This window comes from Rhincodon typus, chromosome 29 (genome assembly GCF_021869965.1).
Source record: "Rhincodon typus isolate 14 chromosome 29, sRhiTyp1.1, whole genome shotgun sequence".
Lineage (NCBI taxonomy): Eukaryota > Metazoa > Chordata > Chondrichthyes > Orectolobiformes > Rhincodontidae > Rhincodon > Rhincodon typus.
Genome location: NC_063360.1, coordinates 22,041,153 through 22,060,216, shown reverse-complemented (window position 1 = coordinate 22,060,216; position 19,064 = coordinate 22,041,153). Strand labels below are relative to the sequence as shown.

At 39.9% G+C, this 19,064-nt stretch overlaps 1 protein-coding gene across 2 annotated transcripts in view; it reads left to right on the top strand.

Moving 5' to 3' along the window:
* LOC109912503 (major facilitator superfamily domain-containing protein 12) overlaps nucleotides 1-19,064 on the top strand; it is a 49,918-nt gene that overhangs the window by 19,104 nt on the left and 11,750 nt on the right. Inside the window, exons 2-9 of one of the 2 annotated variants that reach the window (XM_020511941.2) lie at nucleotides 2,036-2,246; nucleotides 3,259-3,388; nucleotides 6,402-6,596; nucleotides 10,871-10,963; nucleotides 11,833-11,925; nucleotides 14,768-14,935; nucleotides 17,258-17,352; nucleotides 18,752-18,882. In XM_020511941.2, coding sequence (XP_020367530.1) covers nucleotides 2,036-2,246; nucleotides 3,259-3,388; nucleotides 6,402-6,596; nucleotides 10,871-10,963; nucleotides 11,833-11,925; nucleotides 14,768-14,935; nucleotides 17,258-17,352; nucleotides 18,752-18,882 — 1,116 coding nt within the window. The remainder of the gene's footprint in view (nucleotides 1-2,035; nucleotides 2,247-3,258; nucleotides 3,389-6,401; nucleotides 6,597-10,870; nucleotides 10,964-11,832; nucleotides 11,926-14,767; nucleotides 14,936-17,257; nucleotides 17,353-18,751; nucleotides 18,883-19,064) is intronic. The other variant, XM_048614173.1, reaches the window with a different exon arrangement.

Genomic DNA, 19,064 nt, shown 5'->3' with positions numbered 1-19,064 from the left:
CTTTGGATTATTCTCAACCTTATCTGACATCACTATCTCATGCCCTCTTTGCTTTCCTGATTTCTTTCTCCAGAATGCCCCTATACTAATTAATTTAAGAAATTCAATTGAATCAAGTTGTCTATATCTAAAAATAAAATTCTTTCTTTTTATTCTTGACTAGAACCTCTATCTTTATTGATCCATTGTTCCTTAGTCTTACCAGCCTCACCTTTCACTCTAACAGGAACAAAATGCCTCTGATGCAGCCACTGTTTCTATTGGGCAGTTCAATTGCATATTTTGGTGTCTCTTAGTCTTCTAGCTCAGTGATTTAGAATATAGTGTGGAGTTTTATCCATGTTGCTGCTTTCTCTACACTTACACTGGCTAGTTTCAAAAATTGGCTGTAAAGAACATTAACACATCTGGAGACTTTGTTTTTCTCCTTTTTTTTTAAGAAATGCAAATGCAGACATTTTATTTTTCTTTCACTCCTCCACCCATACATGTTTGTGTGTGCACACTCACTTAAAACAAAGCACACCTAGCCAAAGCCATAGTGCATGTCTTTTACTACATGTCCCCAGCATATGAAATGCAGACGAATATGCAACTCTTGGCTTGTTTCGCCAACGTGTTCCTTTAAAAGTGTAGGACAGATTTTAAAATATTTATCTCTATCTACAATAGTAATCATTTCTTCAAAAGTAGCTCTCAATACTTGCAATTTGTCTTGAGGCAACAAGAATGCAACATCCAAACTGGTTGACAGCATAAAAATAGTAGCTTTGGCTAGCTAGTGAGAAGGGGAATGGGCAAATGGATTTAGGTGTAGGTTTATTTTGTAAGGTTGTTAGTATACAGACTAAAATGCATTAGCTGTATTCTTATTTCTTAAGTTGTGTTCCCATGACTTGGATCTGATGTTTCTCTCCATTGCTATTCTCTAACTGTAAAATTAAGTTTACAATTGAAAGCATCATCAAAGTACCGTCTTTATTGTCCAACTGGTGTTGACTTGACTTGAAGGTGGTAATGGAGTCCTTGAATTGATACAAGTCACATGCTGACTCTACCACAATGGTACATTGTGAAATTCCAGGACATTGATCCAAAAACCATAAAGAAATGGTGACACATGATCCAATCAGGATGGTGCGTGACTTGTATGTACTTTGTTGACATCAATGTCACCAGCAATCTTGTCTAATGTGAAAGTTACACAAGACCTTTTTTTAATTGCTTACATTGTCTTTTGTTTCTCCTGTGTGGACTGTTGATAAACAGATCTGCTCTGCAGTTTTTAGCCAGCAGAAAATAATTGTTCACCAGGTTCTCAGTGACGCTGAGCTGTGCAGAAGAAATAGCTCTTCTTTGAAGGTTGTTGAACAAGTGTTTTGGAATGAGGCCATCACTCACTAATGAGTGTATCCATCCAGGAAATTCTTGTCATTGATCATGGGTTCTCTGGATCCTTACATGACTTGAGCCCAATTGAAAATTGACGTAACTTGTAATTATTGGAGCACAAGGCAGCAAAATGGTAAAACACAATTGGCATTGGATTGTCACTATATAACACGAAAAGCATTGAAGAAAACGTTAGTGGTGAGCACCATTATTCTTTAAACTCTTCTTCCTCCCCGAAAGGAAGCATTTAAAAATATAATTAGCCACTAGTCTATCAGATATGTTTTCTCCAACCCAGATGCATCCCCCTTTTGAAGTTGAAACTGGGTATTGGTTCTTTCTGATCTATGTGCACCCTGTTTTTCCCATATTAGAAATAAACCCAAGCATTTTCAGAAGCAGAGTTCAAGCTGTTCATTTCTGTCCTCCAAGCGATAACTGAAGCCGAGCAAAAATTAGTTATCAGTTCAGTTCTGTACCCATCTCTGCAGAGAGCTGAACGTGGTATAGATTTTCAGCGTGTTCCTACACTTTTTTTTTAGTAAAACCTACGTTTAACATTCAAGTTTTCAGCTAAACTGCAGTTTTTTTTTTAAGATTAGCCAAAGGACTATCTAACCACCCCTCTCTTTTATTTTAACAGGAAGCATCAGTGTCCTTCTATCCTTCCCCTTTATTTTTAACCCTCCAGTGGGCGGCAGTGAAAACATTCCACAGTGGGCTGAGCTCATTTACTTCGTTCCGTTTATTGTCGTATTCCAGTTTGGGTGGGCTGCGACACAGATCTCCCACCTCTCCTTGATACCAGAGCTTACTCTGAACAACCATGAGAGGGTTGAGCTCACTGCTTTTAGGTAAAACAAACACTTCTTTTTTTTTCTTGCGGTGTCTGTTTTTAACCACAATCTACATCGTCGGTAGATTTCCCACCTGAACAAAAGTTTTAAAATTTTGACTTTTGCTGTCAGTTTAAATTGCCGGTCACCAACGTTAGTTAAAACCAAGTTAACTGTTCTGATTTACCAGACAATAGCTGTGGAAGTGAGACCGCACATTCAGGCTGCTCTTTGCTTTTGTAATTGAGGAATTAACAAGAATCCAAGCAGTGAGGCCTAGATGTCACTGGGAAATATTCCATAGTTATCTTGGGAATAAAGGGAAGGATACTGATCAATCATTAGCTTTACCATAATGGCTGAGAGGATGCTTGAGAATGATATTAGAGTTGTCAGGGGAGTATTCTGAATAAGATTTTGAACAGTTAACCAGTGTACTAGGGGTATTTTCTAAATATAAGCTATTAATTTAGAAACATGAAAATAACTATACAAATGAAAATGAAGTTCCCTAGACCCTCTGTCACAGGGGTACTACTTTGATGTGAAATTGGGGTGGACAGCAGAGAAAAAGACCATTCTGCTTGTCTGGTCCACGCTGGTGTTTATATAGTGCACAGTTGCCCTCTGTTCATTTCAGTCCTGTCTGTGTTTTGATATTTGACATCCCCCATGTCTTTATTCCCTTAAAAAGAAAATCCTATTTGAGGTTACTTGCATCAGGAAGTCTGAAATAATCTGGTATCCATTATGCATACTTTACAAAAAGGAGACTTTTTTTAAATTTGACTACCAATATTAACTATTTTAGCATGAAACCCACTTGGAAGCAGTACTGCTTTCTCTGGGCTGGAATAACATCCACAAGAAACTTGCCCAGCAGCATACACCAGGAGCCACCCCGTAGTTCAGGTTGACTGATGCAGGGATCAGGAGTATGCTCAGTGAATATATTTGCAGGAGGACAAGTTTGAATCTTTACTCCTATAGAATTCTAACCTGTAGAAACCAATATTATTTGTATCCACAGGAATGCTTTTACTGTTGTAGCCAATATAGCAGTTTTTGGGATTGCGTGGTTGCTGTTTCACTTTCAAGCTGCACATTCGGATCCCGATGTTGATAACAGTTTGGGCAAACAGGATATTCCCTTATTCAGGGTAAGCAACAGCTAAACTGTCCTCTTTTCTGAATGGCTGACTTCTTGACCAACTACCATCTCTACCATAGACACCCCACCTTTCTCTTCTCCAGCTTGTGTGGGGTCTGAACCAGAGAGGACAGCCTTAGAATGAAGGACCAGCCAGTTAAGACTGAGATGAGGCAAGTTTGTTTTTAAACTGGAGCAGATGAAATTTTGGGACTTTCTACCCCAGGGGTCTGTGAAAGAAGTCGTCAGTGTATATTCAAGAAATCAGTAGATACTAAACACATCAAGGGGTGTGGGGATAATATGGGGATGTGTTGTAATCGATGATTAGCCATGATCTAGATTTCTGAAGGAGGCTGAAGGGCCTATTCCTGTTCCTTCTCCAAACTGCCTCCAGTGAGGCAAAGGTTCACTAGGATGATCCCTGGTATGGAGGGACTGTCTTTTATGAGCAAAGACTAAACAGGTTGGGATTTTACTCACTGGAGTTTTAGAATGAGGTAACCTCATTGAAACATGGGATTCTTAAGTGGCTTTACAGGGTAAATGCTGAGAGGATGTATCCCCCACGTGGAAATGTGTAGGACCAGAAGGCATAATCTCAGAATAAAGGGGTGCCAATTTGAGATTGAGTTGTGGGGGAATTTCATCTGAGGCTCCAGTCTTTGGCGCGCCTTGCCACAGAGCTGTTGGGGCAGAGTCCTTGTGTAAATTTGAATGCTGCGGTAGAATTTTGATCGATAGGGGAATTGTGTTAGGAGGAAAGGGCAGGGAAGTGGGCGTGAGGAATGTCAGATCAGCCATGGACCTATTGAATGGTGGAGCAGGCTTGAGGCTTAAATGGCCCTTGTGATTCTTATGTAACAGAATGGGAATCTGAAAACATTGACAGATAAAGGAGAAAGTCACACACTTCCAGCAACTGTTTTGACTAAGTAGAAAGCAGTAATATCAGAACTAATGGGCAAGCTTTTGTGTCTGGGTTTGATCTGTGAATAATGGTCTTTTCTAATTTAGCAACAGACACTGGATAAGATGGTCTTTAGTCTATGCTAAATTACTCAACCACTTGAATTAGGAATTATCCTAGTGAACATTTTGTTCAAATTGCTTCTGATATTGTTATAAATTGCTTTGCTTTGCCTCTTTCAGTTCTTTAATGGGGGTATATTTAACTTTTTTTTATTATTTTTATTTTAATTTGCTTATTTGAGGCTCACCATCAAAATCCAAGCTAGTTCAGTTTAGTTTTTTCATTCCTGTTTGTTTTTTCTCTTTAAAAGTCACCAGCAATTTCCTTCTTTTTCTTTTTTTTCTGAATAATTCTAACCTTCCAGTTTTAGTCTGTTTCTCTCCCCGTATGCTCTTCTCTTCTCCCTCTTCCCTCCTCCCCTATCCCATCCTCGCTCTTCTCTTCCCCATCTCCCCTCACCCCCACCCCTGACTTTCTGTCCCTTTTTTTTTTTTTTTTTTTTTTTCCCCAATGCCATCCCCCATTGCTCTTCTCTCCTGCTTTTCAATCCCCCCACCTTCCTGGGTCGTCTTCCCAAACCCCACCCTAGAGTCTGCTTGCTTCAGTTTTGCTATAGCTCCCTGATGCTGCACTCTGCCCCTTTTGACCTGATGATACATATGACAGTCACTTTCCACTCTTTTGATGTTCCTCAGGCTGACAAATGAGGTGAAGTATTTTAGTGCTAATCTGTCAGAACAAACCTTTATCGAATAAAAACCAAAAGAACTGTGGATGCTGTAAATCAGGAACAAAAGCAGAAGTTGCTGGAAAAGCTCAGCAGGTCTGGCAGCATCTGTGAAGAAAAAACCCAGTTAACTTTTCGGGTCCTGTTCTGAGGAAGGGTCACCGAACCCAAAACATTGATTATTTTCTTTTTCTTCACGGATGCTGCCAGACCTGCTGAGCTTTTCCAATAACTTCTGTTTTTAAACCTCTTATTGGAGATTTTGTTGGTGCTTGTGGTATGAGGCCAACACTGATTTGAAAATGTACCCTACTCCTGCCATAAGATCATCTTAATGGACTGTTGCAGACTTGCTACTGTCTGATAACACACGAGACAGTTGTCTCTCTCTGCATCACCAGCATACTCGATTTTAAACTTCAGAAGAATTGTTGCATCAGTGTGGTATTTTCTACTCCACAACAGTTGCCCTGTGGCTTTTCTGTGACTACCAATTAGTTCGGTACTGGGGAATTTTTGCACAGCCAAGTCAACTGACTAGGAACCACACTGAGACCACCAAACTCCCTTAACACGCAAGCCACAAATAAGAACTTTAATCTCAGCTAGGTCTTATGTAGTGGTAGTGTCCCCCACCTTTCTTCTAGAAGGTCTGGACTAGAATCCCACCTGCCTTGGATTTAAAAATAATTACAAACCTTTTGCTCAACATAAAAGTCAGGCCTTTGCTTGGCTGTGTCCTCTACCTTCATATCTCAACAGGGAAGTGAATTCTTTGGTTGCTGTTACTTTTCCTATTTAAAAAGGAACTGTAGTTCATGGTAGTCTGTGATTCAGAATGGATTAGTCCCCCTTAGACTGCAATTGAGGAAGTTTGCCTTTTGGTGTTCTTAAAATGTTTTCCTCATGATTTAATTGTCATTTCGGAAGCTGTTCTTGCGTGCATAATTTCTTTTAAAATCCTGTTGAGTTGTAAAATTGACGTCCACCTTTCTCCTCCTACACTATGTTGTAGTGGTGAGTGCTGTGGAAATGTTTGGAGAGGAATCCAGTGCTGTGAAGGGAGCTTCACTATTTCTCCATTTTTAAATGGAGATAGTGCAGTTTTGGACCAAACTGATCAAGGAGATGGATATCCATTGATTTTAATTTTGAATTTGTAAATACTGATTGGATACAACTATCACAACCACGTTTTATTTTCATCCTTCTGTCTTTTTTTAATGGATTTTGGTTTTTGTTTCATTGTGAACTTTGAGGGCCGGAAGGTCATGTTGGTAGAGGGATTCTTTACTGATGGCTACTCAAACCTCTTGTTTGCAGACATTGGCTCTGATTGTTATTGGCATTGGGTTTGTATCTTCTTTGGTGTTTCATATTGGAACACGTGAGGAGGTGAAAAATGAAGAGGAACGTGCTGTCACTGAACAGACGCCACTCATCGATGGTTCCAAGAAGAGCCATGGCCAGCCATTGCTGCAGTGGAAACATTGGTTGAAGGAAGCATCTTTCTATCATGTAAGTGATGTGCTATCGCAGACACTATCCCATGAAGTAAGGAAAAATTAGAAGGTTGGTCAGTAGGCACAAAATTATGATGACTACATGCTCCCTTCAATAAGGGAGTGTTGAAAGTACAGATTGTAATTGCTAGAATTAAAATAAAACTGCATTTTATTTGGTGCCAGGGGATGGCATTCTCTTACTTTAGGCAAAGGGTCTACAGGCCAAAAACTGGCTGTTCAACCTAACCGATGTGCAGCATTGTTTAGGCACTGCACTGTTGTAGAAGGATGTAAGGATCTGAAAGGATTAATGCTTAATGCATTGCTCAACATTGCCCTTGCATGATTGTCACATGGACTTGTGAACGAACAACTTTAGATCTTGAAGTGAGACCTGATGTGGTTTCAGCAACTATATTTTGCCAGCATAACTCCTCTTACCTAGCTGCTATTAAACAATAAACTACATCCACTTTAAGATAAGTGCCTCTTCTCATTGGACTATGGGAGAGAGTTTTCCTCTACCCCATTAGACCAACCAGGCCCTATAGATCTCTCACCAGTAAGGAGGATGTAGTAACCAATCAGACCTTAAATTATGTTGAGCTATGGTGAGATTCATCTTAGAACGTGCAGGAGCCTTTTCCCATTTTGGTTACCCTCTCCACTGTTCCAAAAGCTCCTTCTGTTTTTTTCCCCTCATTTATGCATCATGTAACCTCTTAGTGTTGTGACAGCAATTTTTCCCCATTCTTCCCATCGATTGCAATTTTATTTAGAGATAATTTGCATCTTGCTCTTCAAATATTTAATCGATGAGGAAAGGGATGTGATCTCTTTTAGTGCTACAAGTGCCATTGGTCCTGTCTTCTGTTAATTGTGCATGATGGTTATGGAGTTCTGGTTCAGTAGCTCCGCAGGAACTTTGAGAAAATACATTTGTGGTATAATGCAAAGCTGTGTCAAAGGATGTGATCATTTTGGATGTTGGCGATTTTGACACCATCAAAAGCATAAATTGATTTTAGAGGGGATTTTAGGATTAAATTTCAAAAACTAATCTAGAAAAAATGATTTTGTAATAGCCATTTAAGTTGACTGGGCAAAATAATTCCCATCCATATTAAAATGTTGTGAACAATAGGCACTTGAATTTATAAAACTTGTTGAGCAGCAGTGGAGTATGTTTTAGAAACTGTACAGAGGATGTCAAATTTTCCTTCAATGTCCAACTCCCAACAATGCAGAAAGGGCATATTTCCTCTGATTCATTGAGTTCCTGATCAAAGCATCTCCCTTTTGAGCTTTTCCTACTAGAAAGCGCAGAGATCAGGACGATTAAGTGGCGAGCTGCATTGACTTACTGCATTCTGCAGAAGATCCTGCTGTTTCTCCTGAAAAAGGAGAAAACTAAAGGGATTCGGCTTTTATTTTTCTGATGGTTTCTCCATAATGGTGTCTCCAAAATATTACTGTACGTGACCTCCCTTCAGGCACCTTAACACTTTATATAGAACAAGGCAAAGTCTTTAAATTTTGTCATAGGATGGTCAATAGGATGTTAGTGGGGGATTCAGTGATGGTAACACTATTGAATGTCAAGGGACAATAGTAGCGGTATTCTCTTGGAAATTGCTGCCTGCTACTTGTGCCATCCACCTGTTATTGGCTGCTTATCAGCCCAAGTATGGATGCTGTCCCCATTTTGTGGTGTTTGATTCTGGTCTGTTTCGCTATTTTGAGGAGTCGTGAATGGTGATGTTCACTGACAATTGCACAAGATTATCCCTACTCCTGATCACCTGATGGAGAGAAGGTCATTGTAGTTGAAGATGGTTTGGTCCTGAGGAACCCTAACTAAAATTTTAACGAGTGGCATTAATCCAAACTGAAGCATCTTGTGTAAACAATGTTTTGAGGCAGCATTGATATTCCTCCAAGACCGTGATGTTCAGCTAATCACCCAACAGTTGGATCATGCCAGCTCTGTATCTGTCCCCCAGTTACTGAACTTTGCTCCATATACTTTAATATCCTATTGCAATATTAGATTTGTATCTCAACAGTGCGCAGACATCTCCATCTTAAGATTATGCATTGTATTTGTAGTGGCAGGATGAAACTTTGGAGCTGACTAGTCATTAAACACCTGCCATTTTTCAGTCCAGTTTTGGAATGGATCTGTGTTGCGAAGGGAAGAAGTATAAATGGCAGAAATTCAGCCAAGTTTAACTTGCCTGTAATCCTGTTGAATTTGAACATTTTGTCATAGATGCCTTTTAGCACAGTACAGGTCGTTCAATTTGATGCCAGTCCTTGAACCAGTATCTTTGGATACCACTGGAATTGGTCATTGCTTCTTTCAAAACTCCAATGAAACCTAAAACATTAAAATTGAAGGCAGGCATGTCAATTCAGTGAGTAAAAATGGGCCCTTACATGCACTCATCATGGGTTCAATCGTTTTAAATCCTTGCTTATCATTTAGTAATTATTGACTTTATTATATGAGCAGAACCCTCAGTTGAAATCAAAGATCACTGAGGGCCCTATTAGGATTGTCCTAACAAGTTGTGTACTTTGTTAAACATGGAGAAATTGGCTCTGGCATTACAGATTATACCAGAATTAGTCCAGCCTTCTTTAAGTGAACACACGATGTATGCTCAGACTCGTGTAGTTCTTTTCATTTTTGTAGATCCCTGTAAATGGTGAAAGGATTTGTTGCTCTTGGCTGTACTGTTTATTACCCCTTTCGATCCCCTCTCTCTCTCTTTCCCACTGTATTTCAATTGCTGTAAGTTGTTTCTTCTGAAATGTATTTGGTCTCGTGTTCTTCCCTTTTTTACACTCCAATGCATCAGAATTGTCATTTTGTATCCAAAAAAAACTGAAATCTCAAATCTGGCAGTATCTGTGCAGAGATAAACAGTTAATATTGAGTCCAATAACTCTTGTTACGAAGCTGGGTAGAATAATCATGAAGTAAAAAGCAAAGTGTGGTCCTTTTTCAGAGGTAATGTGTTTTTAAGCTTACAGTTAAATAGAAGAGGTCTGTGAGCAGATGGGGAATAGTACAGACAGTTCTAAAATGCAAACATGTAACAAGTGGCTTTGTTAATTCGTACATTAGGCTTGTTTTGACTAGTTTGAATTGGCCAATTAATTTAAGCCAAATACCTAGATACAGAAAGCCAATTGAGTTGGTATTGACAACCTGAAACCAGTCGTCATAATAAGTATTTGTCACTACACGTACATAAGATGAGGACATTTGGAAAATCAGAGCCCTCCGGCACATCCAGCTATCGGCCCAAATAATTAAAGGTACCACGGTATTTTAGCTCAGTCCTCATTGAATAAATTAGAGAAAACATTCCTGACAGCAGAATTAGTGGAAGAAAGGCATTTGAAGAGAGTGGAGATGACAATATTCCCGAAGACAGTCTGTGCGAAATTGGAGAGATTAAGTTATAATTCATTCTTTCTTATCAATTGGGTTTATTAAGTGGGGCATGTGTTTATTTGAACAGTATTCCAGTAGAATTTAGAACAGTTAGGAAGCAGTTGGAAGTGGGGGAATTGTTGGATTTAGTAATTCTATTAATTTGTTCATTGTTAGGGTTAAATTGTTTGTTACTTGTGAAGTGGAGATTAGGGAATCTCTTTCTTTTTTTTAACCATTCTTTTAATAGATTACAAGGGGAAAGGTGAGCTTCTTTGGGTGTTTCGGGGGTAAATTTTAGAGGGCATCCCTATTCCCATTAACAGATTGAGGCTTTGTGTTTTGGTTTAACGATTAGAGTGGATTGGCCATTTCCCCTCCGTAACACTGTTTAGAATTGAAAGGGAGTGTAAAGTGATTTTTAAGCTGTTGACTAAGGGGTAGGAATGGAACAAAGGATGCTTACAGCAAAAAAACTGATGATAGAGGGATGATAAAGATGGGTGTTTAATAGTGGTGTAAATATTAGAATATCAGTTAGCATTGCTGATGGCAAACCCATGCAAACAAGTCACTGGGTGAGTACAGGGGAAAGGTGTAATCAAAATGCAGTTCTGCTCTGAAGTTGAACTTCACGTTGTTCCTGAATTTTCAGGATACAGTACCTCCTTATTTGCTTTGGGTTTTTGCCAGAGGGTTGCAGCAGACCAAGCACAAAATGTTAGTATGAGTGATAATTAGTTTTGTACTACTTTTGTGTGTTACTTTTTAAGCAATTACCTGAGTGTGCTTACAGGTGACCTAAACAACTTTTGTTTGACAAACCTCTGTTTGTTTGAAAGGTGGCATTTGTGTATATGTGCACTCGACTGATCATCAACCTCTCTCAGACCTACATTGCCATGTATGTAACCTACACTCTGAAACTTCCAAAGGTATGTGCTGGTGAACACGTGACTGCTACTGGAAATATTTCCTGAACAGATGTTGTCATTTTTTTTCTCCAGACATCTGATGTGTGAAGTAACACTTGTTTGGCTCCTCAAAGTGGCAGGAATGTAATGTTGATGACTGACCTGGATACCTCCTGGAGGACTAGCTGTTACCAGTGCTGCAACAAATGTCCATTTTCTGAAGAAGGATCCTGACCCGAAACGTCAACTTTCCTGCTCCTTTGATGCTGCCTGGCCTGCTGTGCTCCTCCAGCTCCATACTGACTCCAGCATCGGCAGTTTTTACTATCTCCTAAATGTCCGGTGTTGTTTTTTTTTCACCCCAAACTACTTGGCTAGTGATTTACTCTTGATTTGTGGGATTTCTCCTTTTGAGTGTTAATTCTAGTCTGTGAGCACTTCTTTATTTGGCTGGTTTACAAACAAGCACTGGTAGTTTGTGAAAACAACTGATATTTGGTGCCATCTATGGTTAGAGAAGGTGCTGTGCTTCTTTGAACCTTACTATTTCTCTCCAGTGGGAATTTCCATGCCTTTTTTCCCCACTTGATGTCTCCCTGTCAAGGCGCCATCGTGTGGTTGTACTTGCTGTAAGTGAGCTTTAGGCGAAAAACAAATGCATACGAAAGCTTGAGGCTTCAGAAACATGCCAAACATCTTGGGAGAGAAAAGAAATACTGAGTATTGGTTATTGTCAATTCATTAGGGTCTTCCTTCAGTGGTAGAGAGATAGATATGAGAAATCAGATATGGATTTTGACACCCACATTGTTTCCAGTAGAAAATCTTCATATTTTTGAAGTGGTAGTTGTGTTGAATGCACAGTTTTATTTTGAGCTTCTCTTTTGCAGAACTACATTGCCATGATCCCTCTCATGATGTATATCAGTGGGTTTCTGTCCTCCTTCCTCATGAAACCTGTGAATATATGGTTTGGCAGAAATGTAAGTACTGTTAGCTTCTGTGAACATCCTGCTTCAAAGGCTGGAGTTATTTGAAGTGCTCCCCTGTATGTTAATTTTTTTTCTTCAGAGGGAAACAGGTACTTGAAATAGACGTGTACAAATAAAATATCTTGTCTTCTAAATCTGTAGTTATTCAGATGCCATCCTATTTACAATAAGGATACCTGAATAACTTTTTAAAAAAAATTTTGGAAGTTACTTGGTTTGCAAACTTTGAAATGACTGAATGTAAACATAAATTTTATTGTGTATTTAACAATTTGAAGAGCATCAACAGAATTCTTGCAACACATCATTTGGCCAATTAAACCTATGTCCAGCACTAACCACACAATATCTCTGTGCATTTTGTTTCACCACATCCCAACCCTGACTTTATTTCTAAAGTAAATATAGTGGATTCTAGCTTCACTGTTTCTGGTTGGTTATTTGATGTCTTAATGAGCCTCAGTAGGAAGTTATAAAAGGCAAATTTCAGGAAAAAATGTATTCCCTTTTAATTGGTACCCAATCCTAGGGTTTGAAGAAGTATGCAAAACTTTAAAAGCTATGTTGAACTTGAAATCTATATTGCTTCTGGGCTACTATCTAAAAGACAACTAACTACCTCTGAATTGAGGAAAAGCAGTTGCTGAAACACTTCTTAGTGCAATGTGCCAACTGGCTGTCTGGTAATTGACCCCAATTTTGTTTAGATCACATCTATTTCCTTTGAAAAAGTATGTGGATTCCACCCATTAGTATCTGCTGGCTAGTGAATTCCGGTAGGGGGAATAAAATTATGATTTTAAAGTGGCAAAAGCCACACACTTAAGTAAATCGAAACTGACTTCAGTATCACCAAGCTTTGTTTAGAATACAATGTGAATTTTTTGGCTGAGGACTTTTTAACAATTTTTTTAGAATTTTTAATAGGTATCTCAATCAATTGGAAAAACAATGGAATTAGTCCAGATCAGAATCGGATGTTCTGAAAGTAAAACTCTGTATTGGCTGCTTACCAATAAAGTGTGTGTGTGTGTGTGTCATGCCTTTATTTTGTTTGTTTGTACATTGATCGGGTTCAGATTTCATGTCTGCTGCAGATAAGTCTTTGCTTGTTTTTGATAGGGTATCCTTTGCCTTGCAGTATTCAAGAACTGTACAGACAATCACTTAGGGGAAAGCAAAGAACAAGATGGATTAACTTTTCTGGATGTTTTGTAGAGTCAGTCATACAGCGTGGAAATGGACCCCCTTTGGTCCAACCAGTCCATGCTGACCATAATCCCAAACTACAGTATCCCCACCTGCTCATGCTTGATCCGTACCCCTCCAAACATTTCCTATTTGTGTACTTATCCAAATGTAATTGTACCTGCATCTGCCACTTCCTGTAGAAGTACATTCCAAACACAAACTACTGTTTATATATTTTTTTTTTAAATGCCCCTCATGTCCTTTTAACTTTTTTTTTCCTCACTTTAAAAATATGCTGCCAATCTTAAAATCACCCACCCTAGAGAAAAGACTCCTTGTCATTCACCTTATCTATACCCCTATAAACTTCAAGGTCACCCTCAACCTGCTGCACTCCAGTGATAAAAGTCCCAGCCTTTCCTATAACTCGAACCCTCCATTCCTGGCAACATCCTGGTAAATGCCTTCTGAACCCTACACAGTTTAATAATGGCATTGCTATAACAGGATGACCAGAACTGTGCACAGGCCTCTAGGAAAGACCTCGTCAACATCCCATACAACCTCAACATGACGTCCCAACTCCCATACTTGGTCGCCTGAGCAATGAAGGCAAGCATGCTGAGTGCTGCCTTAACCCCACCCTGTGATGCAAACTTCAATGAATTATGTAACTGAACCCTGAGGTCTCTGTTTGACAACACTACCCTGAATTGTAGAAGTCCTGCCCTTGTTTGTTTTACCAAAATGCGCTTCTCCAAATTAAACTCCATCTGCCACTCCTTAGCCCTTTGACCCAATTGATCAAGATCTCTTGGTAATCTTCAATAACCACCTTCACTGTCTTCTACCACCAATTTTGGTGTCATCTGCAAACTTGCTAACCGTGCCTGCTATATTCTCATGAAAATCACTTGCGTAAATGACAAAAGCGGACCCAGCACCGATCCCTGTGGAACGCCATTGGTAAAGGCCTCCAGTCTTTAAAAAAAAAAAAAACCTCCATCACTGTTGCCGTAAAGCCAATTTTGTATCGGATTGGCAAGCTCACCCTGAATCCCATGTTATCTAACTTGACTAATTAGTCTAACATGCAGAACCTTCTCGAACACTTTTTACTTGGGTTTAAAAAAAATGTCTACTGTTCTGTCCTCATCCATCTTCTTGGTTACTTCCTCTAGGAAAACGTGGCTTTGTAGCTTCAATGAAATTTGCCTGGTTTGTTTTAGCTGAAATGAATATGATTAAATCTTCGCCTCATTTCAGTTCTTTCTTGAATTTTTTTTTTAAGAGGGGATAGGAGATCAGCCGTGTGTTGCATTGGTTGTGCCAAACCGTACAACTTAGATGTGCTGCTGTGTTATATAAGGGACAGCTTTTGTTTTGGACCAGTCTTTTCCAGATGAGCTGTTAAATAGGAACAACATTAGAATTAGGAGCAGCAGTAGGCAATTCACCCCTTCGAGCCTCCTCTGCTGTTTAATGTGATCGTGGCTGGTCATATCCTGGTCTCGGCTCCATATTGCTGTCTGCTCCGTATAGCCCTTTATCGCACTTTTCGTCAGAAATTCATATGCTGTTGTCCTGTCACTTTCTCCAGCAGCTGGTAACAATTTTTTTCCTTGTTCCTCTTTTTATATAGATGACCTACTTTTTTGGGCTTGCATTTATCCTGGCATTTGCTTATTGGGTCTGGTTTTTTCAGCTAGAGAAGGGCATCTTTGGTGCAGCAGTCCTTCTCGGCACTGGTTCTACCACGATCCTAGTGACCTCCCTCGCCATGACTGCCGATCTCATTGGAGAAAACACAGTAAGAAATGAGTGAGATCAGTGTCAAATTTTGTGAACTGTACGGGCATTGTTTATGGCAAGATGTCAGATGTGGTTTTTCCAAAAAAAAGCCATTCTCTTTAGAAAATGGCTTGTCTGGATACTTTATCTCCCCTGAAAGCTGTGATTTATTCCACCCACATCTCTTTCCCCCCCCACCCCACCCCCCACCAAGTCTGTAGGCACCAGTAGCTTCCTCACTCTTCCTGTTTGTTTGTTCTGAAGACCCCACTAAAACTGGTCTAGGTGGACCGACAAGAAGGTTGTCTGAGTACAACGGGACCTTGATCTGATGGGCTATGGAGTTTAGTTTAGATAAATGAGGTGTTGCATTTTAGTAAGGCACATCAGGGCAGGACTTATACACTTAATGCTAAGGTCCTGGGGAGCGTTGCTGAACAGAGACCCTGCAGTACAGGTTCATATTTCCTTGAAATTGGAGTCGCAGGTAGATAAGATAGTGAAGGTGGTGTTTGGTACGCTTGCCTTTATTAGTCAGTGCATTGAGTATAGGAGTTGGGAGGTCATGTTGCAGCTGTACAGGTAATTGGTTAGGCCACTATTGGAATACTATGTGCATTTCTGGTTTGCCTCCTATGGAAGGATGTTGTCAAACTTGAAAGGGTTCAGAAAAGACTAAGGATGTTGCCAGGGTTGGAGGGTTTGAGCTATATGGAGAGGCTGAATAGGCTGGGGCTATTTTCCCCTGAAGTGTCAGTGGCCTGAGAGGACTTGTAGCTTCTATGAAATCATGAGGAGTGTGGATAGGGTAAATAGTCAAGGTTCTTCCCACCACCCCCCTCCCCCCACCCCACCCCCACCCCCAGTAGGGGAATCTAAAACTAGAGGGCATGGGTTTAAGGGGAGAATGGAAAGATGAAAGGAACCCGAGGGGGAACTTTCTTGTGCAGAGAGAGGGTGGTGCATGTATGGAATAAGCTGCCAGAGGTAGCGGAGGCTAGTACAGTTACACCATTTAAAAAGTTTCTGGATGTGTATGTGAGTAAGAAGGGTTTAGAGGGATATGGGCCAAAAGCTGGCAGATGGGACTAGATTTATTAAGATATATGGTCAGCATGGATGAGTTGGACCGACGGGTCTGTTTCCATGCTGTACATCTCTATGACTAAGACTTGGAAAATGAAATTATAAACAAATTATTATTGGATAAATTCAGGTCTTGCAGCATCTGTGGAGAGAGAAACAGTTGATACTTCAAATCTGACTTTTTATTTCCGAACCACTCTGAAGGCCGGCAAGTGAGACTAGGCGACTAGACTAGAGAAGGAGCAAACCTAGACCACCTTTTGGGCTTTCTGTAGATTCTGGTACTTTATTCCCCTCTCATCCACTTGATAACATGATGGCCTCTTTCCAAATGTGAAAGTAAGGAACAAGTTCCTGTTATTTGTATTGTTTGGTTCATGATCACATTCAGATTAGAATGAAAGAGCGTGAGAAGTCTCGGAACTAGAAAATGCCAATACGTCCATCATTCTTGTATGTTATAGCTACAACTCGGTCAGTCATACAGCACGGAACTGACCTCCTCTGATTCTTAGTCAGACAAGCATCTAAGAACCATCTACTCTTCCAAGCCTTAGTCCCAGATCTATTCATATCTTCTTTCCACCGTCCCCTTTCATGAATAATATATTTTTTAAATGTCAACAAATGATGAATTAACCACTTTTCCGATTAATCTGTTGCCATGGAAAGAGGTTTCCTTTCAGCACTGCAAGAATTTTATGAAATGTTGTGATAGCTGTCCAGTATAAATAGCATTTGTGTGTACTTTATTGAGCCCAATTCCTTGGTCCTCGTTTAACCGTCTTGGTAACCGAGCAGATCAGAAATCCTGGTTTATAATCTTGCTAATATTATTCCCATTGAGCTCAATGGAGAGTGAAATTGGCTGTAGTGTAAAACAAGCTGTTAAAGTCATCCTACTTGTGAGCAAGTTGAGGTAACTGGTGGTTGTAGGCAAAGTATTTGGTAGCTGCCTTGTTTCCTGTTTATCACTTGATCGGTAATATCATGGGATTAGTAATCCAGTATCCCATGCTAATGTTTTTGGGGACATGGATTTGAATCCTGTTGTGGAAGATGGTTAAATTCAAACTCTGAGCTTGCCTGATGACAACCCATGTCACCACTGTGTCAAATCTAGACATTCCTACTGGTCTTTTTCACTCTCCAAGTTTATTACTACACTGCATGATATTGTTTGGTGAGGCTTGTAATTTATTCAGCTCATTTTAGAGATTTACAAACTTACAATTTGGCTTTTTTCCCCTTCCAGCAAAGTGGGGCCTTTGTCTATGGTTCCATGAGTTTCACAGATAAAGTAGCCAATGGTCTTGGAGTGATCATTATTCAGGGTCTTCACCCCTGCAAGTAAGTCCATTTGAACTTCAGGTTTTTCAAGTCTCATAACTAGTGCAATTGCCTAAATGTTCCACTGTAATTTCTTTGGTATGAAATACTTGGACTAGACATAATTGGGATAACAATGGAATGCTTAATCACAAGTATACAAACTGCATAGAAGTGTGTGCCTGAGATATAAAATGGTGGCAAAGCATTGTGCTGCACAATTTTTTTTTTATTGGTCTAAATACTGCACCTTTTTTCTCTTTTTTTAAAAAAAAAAGCATTTATCCTGGATCTGTTTTTAAAGCAATGTAAATGCACTGAGGGCAGAGAATGTTAAGTGGTAGGCAACCAGCAACTGAAGTATAGGAAAATCCAGCACGAATTCCTGGCAGAGCATTACCAATAGGCCCAAACTGGGGAACGCTCAAACATATACAGCACAGAACAGGCTTTTTTGTCCAATTCGTCCGTGCTGGCCAGATATCCTAAAGTAACGTGGTCCCATTTGCCAGCATTTGACCCATATCCTCCTAACCTTTTTCTAATCCTATACATCCAGATACCTTTTTAAATGTCATTGTACCAGCCCCCTCCACTGCTGGCAGCTCACTGCACATGCACACACAGTCCCCTACCTTTTTTGTCATTCCCTTCGCACCTTAAACCTACATTCTCTCTGGTTTGGAATCCCAGCTATTCGGCCTCTCCCTATAACTCAAACCCTCCAACCATGGCAACACCCTTGTAAACGTTTTTCTGAACCCCTTCAAGTTTCACAACATCTTTCTTATAGCAGGAAGACCATAATTGTGTACAGTCTCCCCAAAGTGGCCTAACCAATGTCATGTACAATCTCAACATGTAGGGGGATAATTATTTAGAAAATAGTTCTATGGTATTTAAAATTGAAAAATGTGCTTTTCTGGAAAGACTGCCAATGTACTACCAGTGTGAAAGGCTGGGATTTATAACACTAATTCCAGTCTAACTTGCTGTCTTTTCTATCTTCTTTCATGACATCTCCATCACCTGTCACCTTACTGAAGCAGCTAAAGACTGGTACTCTTAGACAAAAACAGAAATTGCTTGCAAAACTTAGCAGATCTGGCAGCATCTGTGGGAAGAAAACAGTTAATGTATCGAGTCTGGACTTGAAACGTCAACATTTTTTTCTTCTTCCCACTGATGCTGCGAGACCTGTTGAGGTTTGCCAGCAATTTGTTTCAGATTGCCAGCGTCTGCAGTTCTTTGTTTTATGTAACTGTTACTCTTGACTTCAGTAGAAACAGGACTAACCAAAAGAGACTGCATTCACTGTTTCATGATTTGCTGCAGTGCTCTGACTGGTGACCCTGATCTCTTGTTTTTTAAAACAAAAAAACAAAACTCTTGTTTGTTTTTTTTCCCTCTTTCTGTCTAGGACTGAAAGCTGTTGTGCACAATGTAGTCCATTCTACCACTCGGTGATGGCATTAGTGACTGGTGGCATTGCCTGTGCAGCATTGGTTTCTTTAGCAGCTACCCGAATTTGGCCAATCAAGATTAGGAGATGTAAGTAATAAGTAGATGCTCTTTCTCTGCTTGTGGTGTTTTTAGCAGCTTGTTTTGTTGCATTCCTTCAGTCTCTCCATTTGAGCTGCTCACTATATTTATCACAAGCAAGAGAAGCCCCCACCCTGCATTTGTATGTCTAAACCTTCACTGGGAAAATTGTACAGGTCAGTATAGCAGGT